The sequence below is a fragment of the Anas platyrhynchos genome, chromosome 1, assembly GCF_047663525.1.
Source record: "Anas platyrhynchos isolate ZD024472 breed Pekin duck chromosome 1, IASCAAS_PekinDuck_T2T, whole genome shotgun sequence".
Taxonomy (NCBI): Eukaryota; Metazoa; Chordata; class Aves; order Anseriformes; family Anatidae; genus Anas; species Anas platyrhynchos.
This window is the reverse complement of record NC_092587.1, coordinates 205,937,700-205,949,751: the sequence shown is the minus strand read 5'-3', so window position 1 is coordinate 205,949,751 and position 12,052 is coordinate 205,937,700. Positions and strand designations below refer to the sequence as shown.

Below are 12,052 nucleotides of genomic sequence, written 5' to 3'. Positions count from 1 at the left end.
CGCGAGGGCCGCTGGGAAATGTAGTCCGCGCCTCCATAGGGGTTAACGGGAGCGCGGTGCACGACGGGAGTTGTAGTCCCGGCGGCCCCCCTCGTGAGGGCTTCTGGGAAATGTAGTCCGCGCTTCCACAGGGGGCAACGGGAGCGCGGTGCACGATGGGAGATGTAGTCCCGGAAGCCGCCGTTGCTAGGCAGCGGCTCCATGGGGCCGCGGAGGCCGCAGGCCTCGGGCCTGGCCCCGGGGGGCTCCCGGAGGCGGCGGGGGGCGGCCGCTGGGACCCGGGGGGGCTCCGAGGGTCGCCCCCGTGAGGTGGCCGCTTCCACCAGCCTGCCGCCGCTGGTGCGGGGCCCGGCGCGCTGCTTCCTCCGCTGTACGCTGGGCCCGCTGCTATGGGCAGGCCCCGCGCCCCCCGGCGCGGCCCTCGTCCGCCTCAGGTGGTGGGGGGAGACCTCGGGAGGCACCGTCCTGAAGGTCGGGGGGCCCGGGGGGCAGGGGGCGGCCAGCAGCCGCTTTGCTGTCCGCTGTGGGCCCCGGCAGCTCGCTGCCTATCTGACGGGTGAGCATGGAGGTCCTGGAGGGTGGCCAGGGAAGGGGTGCGAGGGGTTTGGGGCACGAGTCCTGTGAGGAGCGGCTGAGGGACCTGGGGGGGTTTGGGCTGGAGAAGAGGAGGCTCAGGGCAGAGCTTATTGCTCTCTGCAACTGCCTGAAAGGAAGGGGTGGGGAGCTGGGGGGCGGCCTCTGCTCACAGGGAACCAGGGCCAGGAGCAGAGGGAACGGCCTCGAGTTGTGCCAGGGGAGGCTCAGGTTGGCAATGAGGAGACATTTCTGCTCAGCAAGAGCGCTCAGGCCTTGGGACGGGTTGCCCAGGGAGGTGGGGGAGTCCCCGTCCCTGGGGGTGTTCAAGGAGAGGTTGGACGTGGTGCTTGGGGACAGGGCTTGGGGGTGACATTGGTGGTAGGACCAGATGATTTTGGAGGGCTTTTCCAACCGTAATGCTTCTGGGATTCTGCATCAGAAGGTTTTGTTGTCGCCCTGGGGGCTGGCAGCCATCCTGCTGGCGGTTGAGGTTTGGGCGGGTCTCCAAAACACTGCCGCCGCCTGTCATTTCGAGGTCAGGCGGCTGTTAGTAGCATATTTCCCACATTAATTATGCATTTTAATTTCTAAGAGCGTGAAGAATACAAAGACATTCAGATGAGCTTGTGCTGTCATTAAGGCGCTTGCTTTACCGAAGGATCTGCAGGAACTTTATTGGAAGGCTGATGTCCAGTGCGGGTCCCCTGGCAGTAGCTGAGTGATAAGATAAGGGGAAATGGCCTCAAGTTGTGCCAGGGGAGGTTTGGGTTGAATTTTGGGGGGAAATTTCTTTACTGGAAGGGTTGTGAGGAATTGAAACAGGGTGTCCAGGGAAGTGGGAGAGTCACCATCCCTGCAGGTCTTCAAGAGATGTTTAGATGTAGAGCTTAGTGACATGGTTTAGTGGAGGACTTTAGGACTAGATAAAGGTTGGGCTGGATTATCTCAGTGATCTTTCCCAAACTGACTGATTCTGTGATCTTATTTCTCAATTTTCTGATAGAGCTTTATGTTAACCTCCAGCATCTCGTTCATTTTACCCGACAGCTTTCAGTCGCGTTTAATCGTGGCCTTGCCGTGTCACTGAAGTGAATCTCCTCCTGATTTTTGCAGATATGGGCGTGCTTGGCCTCGAGGTGATGACCAAACCCGACCACCTTCCGCTTGGCAGAGTGCAGATCACCGAACTGCCCCAGCTCTCTCCCAGCCACCCGATCGGGGGCTTTTTCACCATACTTTCACCGACATCTGAGAAGCTGGGAGAGCTGCAGGTAGTCTTTGCTCCCATCTTTGTTGTCCTATATAATGCTATAATGCAGAATAATAAGGTGTCAGGACCTGGTTGTACTCTGTATATATCCTACAGACCTGCCCCCTGCCCTAAAACATTTACAGATTAAGGTAGGAAATAAAAAAATGAGTACTGATGATGTTGACACCATTTCCCTTAGACGGATGTGTGGCATTGGCAGTTCAGTTTCAGTAAGAAAATGTATGGACCCTACAGCAAGGGTGAGTTTTTAACAGAGGATTTAAAAGTAAATAGTTCTGGATAGTTTCTCTAGATAGTTCTGATGTTTCTCTAGAGCCTCACAGGGCTGATATTTGTAAAATATTTGGAAATCTGGAGAAAAGAAGGTGCAGTTCTGGTCTGCAGCCCTGGCTCTGGCTAATTTACACTGAAAGATAGCTGCCCGTGGTTTGGAAACGTGGAATGTGAAATAAATAGCTGTAGATATGTCTGGGTTTCAAGATGTTACACAGCTGAATGATACAAATATCGCTTTGTGTGAAAGAGTGAGAGCTTTCCCTATCATGAATAGTGAAATTAAACAGAGTACGTGCTGCACTTAGTTAAGAAATAGACAAAATGCTATTTTCACATTCTATTTTTCAGGTTTCTCTGGTTCTCGAACCTCTGTCAGAAACCTGTGATACCGGCAGCTCTGTCCCAGCCCCAGATGGAAGGTTCCCTCCTGCTCGGGGAAGCAGCAAACCCCAGTTTCTTGCTCCGTCACCGCAACCTAAGCACACACGGATCCCTGCTGCTGGCCAGGAGCCTGCTGACAGCAGCAGAGCCACAACTCCCAGGTATTTTTTCTTTGCCATGACAAAATTCTGGCTCACTTTGCACTTCATACTTCTCTTAAATCAGTGACAATACACTTGTGGATTATGGAAGAGTTGATTTTCTTTGAATATGCCTTTTGTGAACTCCAGAACGTTCAGCATTTAAGAGCCTACAGGGACAGTTTCTCATCTGGTATGAAATTGCATCCTGCAATGACTTAGTTCCATCTATGCTAGTTGAGGTGCCACGAGTCCTTTATTTACAGCTTGAGTCAGTCTGGCTGATGGGATGAGTGGGAAATGAGGAGTCAGTAAAATGAGATGTCACATTTCTTGTTGGAGTGGGTACAAAAGGGAAGCAGCTGCAGCGCTGGGGAGAATTTGAAGAGGTTTGAATCCTTTCACTGCTCCACTTCAAATGGATCAAATACTGTTTTCTTTTTCAATAGGGGAAAGGACCATTTATTCTTTCAAGAGAACTCTGAAAACATAAAAGACATCTCTCCTGCTTCCCACCACCGTCTGATTTTACCAGATGAACATTTAAAAGCGAATCCTTTAAAGCAGCAAGTGTCGTTTCCCACCAGCGCTGATCCCGACGCGCCTCCCGGAGCAAACAAGCGGGTGTTCTCTTTGCATAACCCAGCTACAAAGGACCTGCTCTCAGGTTTGTATGCAGCTGGCATAGAGAGATGTAAGGAAAAGTGACTCTTGCATGCTCTTGCTGTATTACCTCAAACAGAAAAGGATAACAAAAAATGTTTACTTAAAAAAAATAATATTTTAACGTGCCTGAGCCCTGACCTGGAGGGATAAAGGAAAAGGAGGTTCAGCTTCACAGCCTGTTTAGTCATTCTGTTATCTTCTGAGATGGCCATCAAAGGTGCCACTCCTGCTGAAACAAGGATTGGGAGGGTTTCTCTGGCATTTTCTGTTGGAAAATGTTTTCTTTTCCATCACCTGCTAATTAATTAGCATCCCTTTTCAATCATGGACTGGATTCAAATGAGCAAGTTTCCATATGCATAGTCTTTGGATTTTTTATATTTTATCTATTTATTAAGGAGACTTTAAATTACACTGCTGATGAGGCATCCTAAGGTGACAGGCTACTTTTCCATAAATTAATCTTGCTACTGTATCTTAATTAACACCCTTCTAATGCCTGCCTTGTGTGTGCAGATGAGTTATTTGTACAGCTGTGAGTGGGAGACTGCCAGAAGATTTCTGTCACTCCCAGCTGTGTTTTATGGTGTATGGCATGCCCTGAACCTCTATTATGTCAAGATCTCTTTATAGTAGTATAAAATAGAAGGTCTGTGACTGTATCCAGCACGTTTACTGTGTTTACACACAGCTTTTAAACTGCGTTTGAATGCTGAGGTTTCATCCTTCCACTTATTTCTCAGCTCTTCTGGATCAAGGCAATAAACTCCGCGATGCCATGGTTGTTTCTGCAATGAAGTCCAGCCCGGACATGGAGATTGAATTGAGTGAAGTGCCTCCTTTTGTGGAGACGGATGGTTTCAAAGCAGCAGCAAAGTAAGCTTGGGGAAGGGGAAGTGAGATTTAGCTCCAAAACGTTAATTTTGAGGCCTTACCAGGAAAACTTGAAATACTGAGATTCACGTGATGTATTTTAGGTTTCTCAGTCAAATTGGAAATTAATGGCTTCATCAGGAAAAGTTTCCATTTTGTAAACTGATTTTAATCATTGTGTAGTAAGCCTTGACTTAAATAGTTCTGTTTTGCACTATTTTTATATAAAGTACAGAATTATTTCATAATGAAATATCAAACGTTGGTAAAGAGTAGGAGTATGATAAGGAGCATAGCAAATTAAATGTTACTTGCTCACAGAGAACAGGTTTTCAAAGAAATTTAAGTAATTAGTGACATAAAGTGAGTGCTTTTGGATATTCTAGTTTGCTTCTATTGGTGCCAAAATATCCATGAATATTTGCATCTATACCTGTATTCTCAGAATTAGCAGTCATCATTCATTTATATATAAATATGTCTAAATATATACAATATATATAATTTATATATTTTTATATATATATTATATATTTACTAGCAGATGAGTAAAAAATGAGTGTTCCTTTTCAGCTTCTAACTCCAATTTTTTGTTTTGTAGTAGATTTAGTAAATATTCTCACTCCAGTGAAAGTGAAATTTAGAAGCATTAAGACAAGTGCACATTTTTGCAAGATAAACGTTAAATTCTTACTTTTGGAATGAGGTGAATAATTGCTTTTGTTCCACTGTAAGCCAGAAAATTGAGTCATTCTTTAATAGCCATAGCTGCTGTTGCAAATACAATTCAAATCACTCATATGTGATTGTAGTAAATAGTAGTAACACTGTGTTTACGCTTTTTTAAGACCTTTTGATATTAAAAACATCTAATTAAAAAATGCAGTGGAAATGAAAACATAAAGTTAGTTTTTCTCCACTTTTTTGCAGTTTTGGCATTGCCATTTTCTCTCCAGATTAGCACTGGATCAAAAGTCACTATCATATGAAAGACACTTGGTGAAATATATAAAAATTATCGGTGGCTCTCAGTTCATCTTTTGAAGTGTAGATGTGCATACATGCTTCCTGTGCCATGAATTAATCAGAACAATTACACAAGTTAACATTCACCATGCACTGAAGAACTCAATGTCTGTAAGAAAAGAAATCCTGGTGCTTTTGCTCAAACTTTTCATTAAAAAAAAAAAGATGATTTGTTGGACTCTAGAGGAAAAATTCACAGAGTGTCACTTAGAAACATCTTGACTTTCTCAAGCCCTCTCTCCTCTTCCTTGCAGCAACTGTGTTTAAACTGCAGGATTGGGCCGTCTTGACACATTGCAAAGCGTAAGATTTTTGAATGAGAAACGTGACTGGCAGCAGACTGCAGGGTTGTAGGAAGTTTTTGTGTACCTGGAGGTTAAGCTACAAATTGGAGAAGGAAAATTGAATTGGAAAAACCTTTGCTCTTTACCCTGTTTGTGACTGATATCCTGAGTGTGCCAGAAAGATTTAATACCTTTATTTTTCCTTTTACTGCTCTCTGTGCTTGTTAACCAGGAGCCCAAACATCTTGAACTCGGATTTTGTGCCTGCTCCTGAAGATCCCCGTCCCTTCACATCTGACATCACAAGTCAGCAACTGGACCTCAACTCTGAGGACAGAGCAATACAGTTACTGCTGGGCAAGTGAGTGTAACACACTGAAGATTACTGTAGAATTGCCCTTTTTTTGTCCACTTTATACTGAAAAATGCCTTTTGACCTTCATATTCTCCACATTTCTTTATCAGCTTGCACTCAGCTTTAATATATGACAACCTGGGTGGCTCAAAGTCCCTTGCTCTAAAGATGACAGGAAGATTAATCACAGTCTTTGATAAAATTTAAGTTACTTAAAAGTTGTAACTGTTGTGTCCTAAAATATTGAAATGGAAGTAAATACAGTGTTTCTTTGAAGAACTTAGTCTGTAAATTAAAAATAGAGAGGACTATTAGTTATTTTTAATCTTTCTCCAAGTATTAAGGTGACCTTTCTCTCTTACTTTGTGAAGAGTAGAAGGAGTATAATCAATGCTTATATTGTCTCTATTCCAATCAGGGGTAGGAGGAGTATGACTTCTGTGTCAGATGTGGTTCATAATTTCAGTTCCTATGTCCTGTTCCCTGCACTTATTTTTTCTCTGTGATTGCTGGGTAACAGTGAAGAGTTCGCAGGTCATAAAACGGTTTTGAAATTATATCACAGATAGAACACACTTAGAAACTAAAAACTAGAAACCAAACAAAACTCAATTTGCTCGAACCGTGCTTTAAAGATTTTTATTTATGTACTGAGACATAGTTTGTATTTATTTTTGATTATTTTTAAGTATTACTGAGAGCTTAAAGAGACCCAAAAGGTGTAAAGAGCTTGTGAATTAGTATAGGTAGCTGTTTTCAGATACCTTTCACAATGAGGGTCATCAAGCACTGGAACAGGTTGCCCAAAGGGGCTGTGGAGTCTCCAAGTTAGCAGATATTCAAACCCAACTGGACAATTTCCCAATTTCCATGCTCTAGCTTTGAGCAGCGGGTTGGACTAGATGATCTCCAGAGGTCCCTTCCAACTCCAACTGTTCTGTGGTTCTATGTGCATGTATTCATGTGTTTTTTATTTCAGATAGGTCCAGAGATGGTATTGCAAGGGCTATTAGCTGGGCACATTGCTGCACAATCATAGTTTGGCTGTTTCCAGAGGCAGTGTAGCACAAATCCTGTATAAAATAGCCATTATTGCCAGAATTTGTATGAAATGGACTGCAGAAGTTGCAATGCTAAGCTATGTTTTTTTTCTCGTGTCCACAGTGCTGACTTATCTCCTGTGCGTTTCTGGGATCAGACAGGATCCCTTTGGGATTCTCTGTCCATTGGGAGCGAGGTGTATGACAGCGAGCTCAATGATCCCCACTACGACCAGAGTCTGCTAGAGAGTCTTTTTTACACGGCTCCTGTAAGTGCAAAGCAAAACGAAGGTGCTTAATGTGCAGTCCCTAAGGGGAAAGAAAATAGAAGCCCGTATCATATAAATAAATCAGTAGTAGTAAAGTTTAATAAAGTATCATACAGAAACTCGTAAGAATGTTCCTTAAAATTAGTTATATTAATAATACTATAAAGACTAAAAACTAAAGTGTTGAATTTGGAAGTCGTGAGGACTTAGGCTGTCCACAAAACCTTGTTTTTTATACGTCTGTGAAAAAAAAAGTTACAATATTATTTGTTTCAAATTATGCAATCCATAAGCTGTGGGTTGTTTTTTTCTTTTTGTATCCTTTTCGACAATAGCTGACTTCTTATTTTACGTGCATTATTTCCATTTCAGAAATCAGACTCCAGTTTAAGTGATTTCCTCAGTGATGAAGACGTTAACCCTTCCAAAGAAACAGGCAAGACAAAAACTGTGACGAAAGCTGATTCTGCGAATCCCCAGAAGGATTCTAGTGCCTTTGATCAGGATCAGAAAGTGACAGAAATTAAGCTCAGGTAAATCGTTGTGACTCCTTTAGCAGCATCTTGCTTATTGTAAGCTGTTGTTGGCAAGGATGTTATGCTGTGGTAATGCTATAACTGTGTTATCATGGTCTGTCATTATCACACAATTTACTGAATAATCATTTTGGTGGGGAATTTTCATAGCATTTCTGGGAATGATAGAACCCAGGGGTAGCTGTGTGGTTACAGAAACTGTTTTAAAGAGGTGTAATTAGTGAAAATTGTGAGTTTGACAAAAACACAGTGAGCCTAATAATATTTTGAACTGTTAAAACAGAAATGCTAAGGTGTGAGTGAGTCTTTTGAGCTCTCACCCTGTCTTTTGGAACAGTAATCACTTTGTAACCTTCACCATAAATTAGTCCTTGTGCTGGAGAAAGCAGACTCCAGACCAGCCATGTACAGTCCTGTGGCCTTGTGTATGTACCAAATATGAACAGCCCACATCCTGTGATCTGTCTTTGTGTAGCATTTGTGTAAAGCATGAATCCACTTTACAGGGACAGAGATCCCATCAGCAGAGCATGTTTCGCTGCTGCTCTGTGATCTCTTCTATATCAGTTGTAATAAATTTCTTCCATTATTTCTTCCTTAAAAATAAATTTCTTCCTTAGCTAAATATTTTTTTGTTTCCCAACACAGAACCAATAAAACTGCAGAATATTCTGGGATCAAAATTACTCTTTTTCTCTTGTGCTTTGACTTTCCCCTCACTTGGGTGAGGAATAAAGTTCATTTTTGGTTTTGTTTGTAGTCAGATACACTTTCGGCTTATCAACTAATTACGAAACCGCACATGCCACAAAGGAGCAAATGTCATGTAACTTAAATGCAAACCAAAAGCCTGAAAGCCCTTATTTTAATCACAGAATCATACTGTTGTTAAGATTGGAATGTACTTTTTGAGATCATCCAGCTCAACCTCCTGCTCAGGCAGGGTCAACTAGAGAGGTTGTCCAGGACCATTTGTGGTCAGGCTTTGAATATCACTAAAGGTGGAGGCTCCACAACCTCTCTGGGCAACCTCTTGTGGTATTTGACCACCACCCTCACAGTAAAAAATTTTTTTTCTAGTTATGATCAAGTTTTTTCAAAGAAAGCTAACTCTTATGAGATTTGAAATGAAATTTCTTTAATGTTGAATATATTTTAAAAGTTTACACAGATTGCATATTGTCACGTGTTTTGTTTAAATAAGCAAAAAAGCTTCTGTTTTTTTTTTTTATGTAATTTACAAAAAGAACCAGTAGCATTATGCTTTTTTGTTTGCTAGTTTGCATGCATATGTACAAAAGATTCTGGATTCTAGCAAACAAACAGGAGAATTACAGTAAACAACAGTGAATTAGAAGTTTCTCTATTTTACGTGCATGTAACAGTGTTAAGGTTTGGATTTTTTTTTGTCCTAATACCGTTCCAGACAATTATTTCTAAAACTTTTATTACAAATGCCACTGTTTTTATATTCAAGTAAAATTCATATCTCCAGAGGCATCAGTACAAAACCATTTACAAGTCAAGCCTTAGAAATACGTTGTAAGTGAGATTTTAAATTATAAATTATGACAAAAATCCTGTTGCTGTTCCTGTGCAGCAGCGACGGAACCAAGCTGTTTCTTCAGCTCTTGTGTAGGACATGAAAAAAGCTTTTCTTTTTGAAGAGTTCACCTGCAATAAGCATCTGTCAAAACTCCAACAGCATGGAACGTGCTTTTTTTTTTATTTATACTGCTACTAGTAGTATATATACTACTATTTTATTTATATTTATTATTGATGCTGCATATGGTATGATTTCTTTTAAAGAGACCACCGAATTTGTTGTAAAAGGTAAATTAAAATGTGTTTTTTAATGATCCAAGAGCAATTTTTAAATAGCATCCTGCCAGGCTACAATTTTCCCTTCATGCAGTCATGTTAAGAATGTTTGTGTAGACCTGATTCTCAGTTTTGTCTCTGCAGCTGCTCTCCTGCTAGACAACTCGCTCCTCTGGATGTTCACACAGAAGAAATTCGTGTCGCTTCCTTGAGCATAGACAAGTTGGCTTTGCTGGGGAGAATACACCTGGCCAGAGTCATCATTGAAAGCTTGAGAATCCCTCCCGAGAGCACCCAGGTTACCCCAAGAAAGAAAGGTTTGATGGGGAAGCCTCCAAGGCCTGCATCAGTTAATAAGTGGTAAGGGGGATTGTTTATTACCAGCTTCTTACCTATGCCTTGGAGGTAGATGTTCCTGAGGTCTGTTTTGTCTCCAGTTTTACCTAAGCTCTTCAGGCTTCTGATGACCATTTCTCTGGTCGTCTCAGCAAACTGTATGCTATAGATTTCTAAAAAGTAGAGGTGGGAATAATTTGCCCTGATGCAGTCTCACTTCAGGCTGTATTATTTCTAGTATTTTGGAAAAGTACAAATGCGCTTTGTACATGGCTGTACACTGAAAACAAAAGGCATTTTTTAGAGGAGAACCAGACTTCCACATAACCTATTGAAAGAGTAAAAGAGTTTAATTCTAAGATAATAGAGTGACTTAATAAATTGTGAATACAAAGTTTGTCTGCTATGTTTACATTCATTATGTGCAATGGACTTGAGATGGAGTGTGATCACCCATTCGCTTTTTTACTCGCAGTACCTTCTTCGTTGAGTACCACTTTCCTGTGGGAGCCTCCAAGAATGAAAAAGGACAGGTCTCTGTGACCACAGAAGTAGTTCGAATAGCTTCAAGTAAAATCACAGACGGTGGTAAGCCCATTATTTTTCCCCTCTTGTATTCAGTCTTGTTGCTTGTGACATCAATTAGAAATTAGTAGCATTTTCTTTGTTGCATGAAAAATATTCTATTTTGTATTATGATTGGTGGCACTTCCACAAACAGAGTTTGTGCACTGCAGGTAGTGGAATGCTCCTCTCTGGGAAGAAGAAACTAAGTGATTTTTGTTTTTCTTTCAAGAACTAATCACATTTTTTTTTCCTAGGGACAAAAATAGCAGGTCAGTATGTCCATTCCTTCATGACAACATAAAATAACAACATAATATAAAACCAATATCCTTTCTGCAATAGTACTGAAGGTGATAAAATCTCAAATAAATTAATTAAATAAATTTTTATCTCAAATAAATACCTAGTTTCTCCAGGTACTGAAGTATGTCACGTAACTTGCAAGAGCTCAGAGTCTCCTGGATCCAAAATTCCTTAACAAGTCCTACGCTCCAATCAGTAGACATTCATCTCTTTACTGAGTTACCCCTCCTTGTATCCCTGAGAATGTTTTCGGTTACATTTCTGTCCTTGATGAGCAGAAAACGATGCATTAGCATCATTCTTTGCCCAGTCTTCCCAGAAACTGGAATTCCAGGGTGACTTTCAAATGCCTTCCCCATACGGTCATTCACTGGCTTCGCATCTTTCTCTATTGAACTAATTCTGAGTTCTCCACCTGTGTACAGACAAAACTTCTGAACCTTGGCTGTTTGTACCACAGGGCTAATACAGGCTCCTGCACTTTGTGTTGTGTAGGTAGATTCCAGCTCTTTGGAACTTAGAAAAATTGATGAGGCCAGAAATAATTTGAAGAAGCCATCTAGGCAATCCAATGTCCCCTCATCTTTCCTGAGAGCTGCTTATCTCATTTATTCAAGATCCTGAATGAAAGCGATTCCTTAGCCTCCCCGGGCAAGCTACAAAAGTGCTGCCCTTCCTGTCAGCAAGTTTTCCTTATATCTGAACTGAATTTTTGTCATCATAAGAATACTTATTTTATTCATTGTGAACGAGGAAAGCATACTACTTGATCACTGTTACTGTACTTCTTTTCTTTTCCAGACTAAGCACCAGTTTATTCAGTCTTTTCTTGCAGATAATATTTTTCTCCTGAACCTGTGATTATTCTTGCATCTCTGCTTTTGACTCTGTCTTTATTCAAAGTGAGCCAAAACTGCCTTCCTGCTATTTCCTGACCTTAGAAAATAAAGAACCGTTTAATTTGGGCTTGATGCTACTAAGTAATGCATAATTAGATGATCATGTGTATATCGGAGGAGTGATTATCTCCACAAGGAAGTCTATTAGTATTCAATTAATTTTGAATATTTGTTGCTCCTCTGAGAGAGTAAAAAAAGTTAATTACCCACTGACTCGCAGAATAATTTAATAGGTTGAAATGTTGAGAGATTCTTGTTGAGGGTTCTAGCAACATCTCTTCCCCTTCCAGCCTTTCCTAATCTCTTATTTTGGCAGTTGTGCAAATGCTCTCTGGGTATTTGTCCATCATTGCCAGAAGAGCCATCACTTTCCTCTCCTGCTTCCTGAACTTCCTATGTCTCTATTCACCCTGCATATTCCCTGCAGA

The 12,052-nt window shown here is 41.4% G+C and overlaps 1 protein-coding gene across 5 annotated transcripts in view; it reads left to right on the top strand.

Annotated features, from left to right (window-relative positions):
• The first annotated feature begins 168 nt into the window (after nucleotides 1–168).
• C2CD3 (C2 domain containing 3 centriole elongation regulator) overlaps nucleotides 169–12,052 on the top strand; it is a 48,229-nt gene continuing 36,345 nt past the window's right edge. For all 5 annotated transcript variants that reach the window (XM_072032935.1, XM_038178431.2, XM_072032934.1 and 2 more), the window contains exons 1-10: nucleotides 169–556; nucleotides 1,690–1,847; nucleotides 2,474–2,667; nucleotides 3,096–3,313; nucleotides 4,056–4,188; nucleotides 5,728–5,856; nucleotides 7,015–7,159; nucleotides 7,532–7,692; nucleotides 9,664–9,879; nucleotides 10,331–10,443. In XM_072032935.1, coding sequence (XP_071889036.1) covers nucleotides 202–556; nucleotides 1,690–1,847; nucleotides 2,474–2,667; nucleotides 3,096–3,313; nucleotides 4,056–4,188; nucleotides 5,728–5,856; nucleotides 7,015–7,159; nucleotides 7,532–7,692; nucleotides 9,664–9,879; nucleotides 10,331–10,443 — 1,822 coding nt within the window. In that variant the 5' untranslated portion in view covers nucleotides 169–201. The remainder of the gene's footprint in view (nucleotides 557–1,689; nucleotides 1,848–2,473; nucleotides 2,668–3,095; nucleotides 3,314–4,055; nucleotides 4,189–5,727; nucleotides 5,857–7,014; nucleotides 7,160–7,531; nucleotides 7,693–9,663; nucleotides 9,880–10,330; nucleotides 10,444–12,052) is intronic.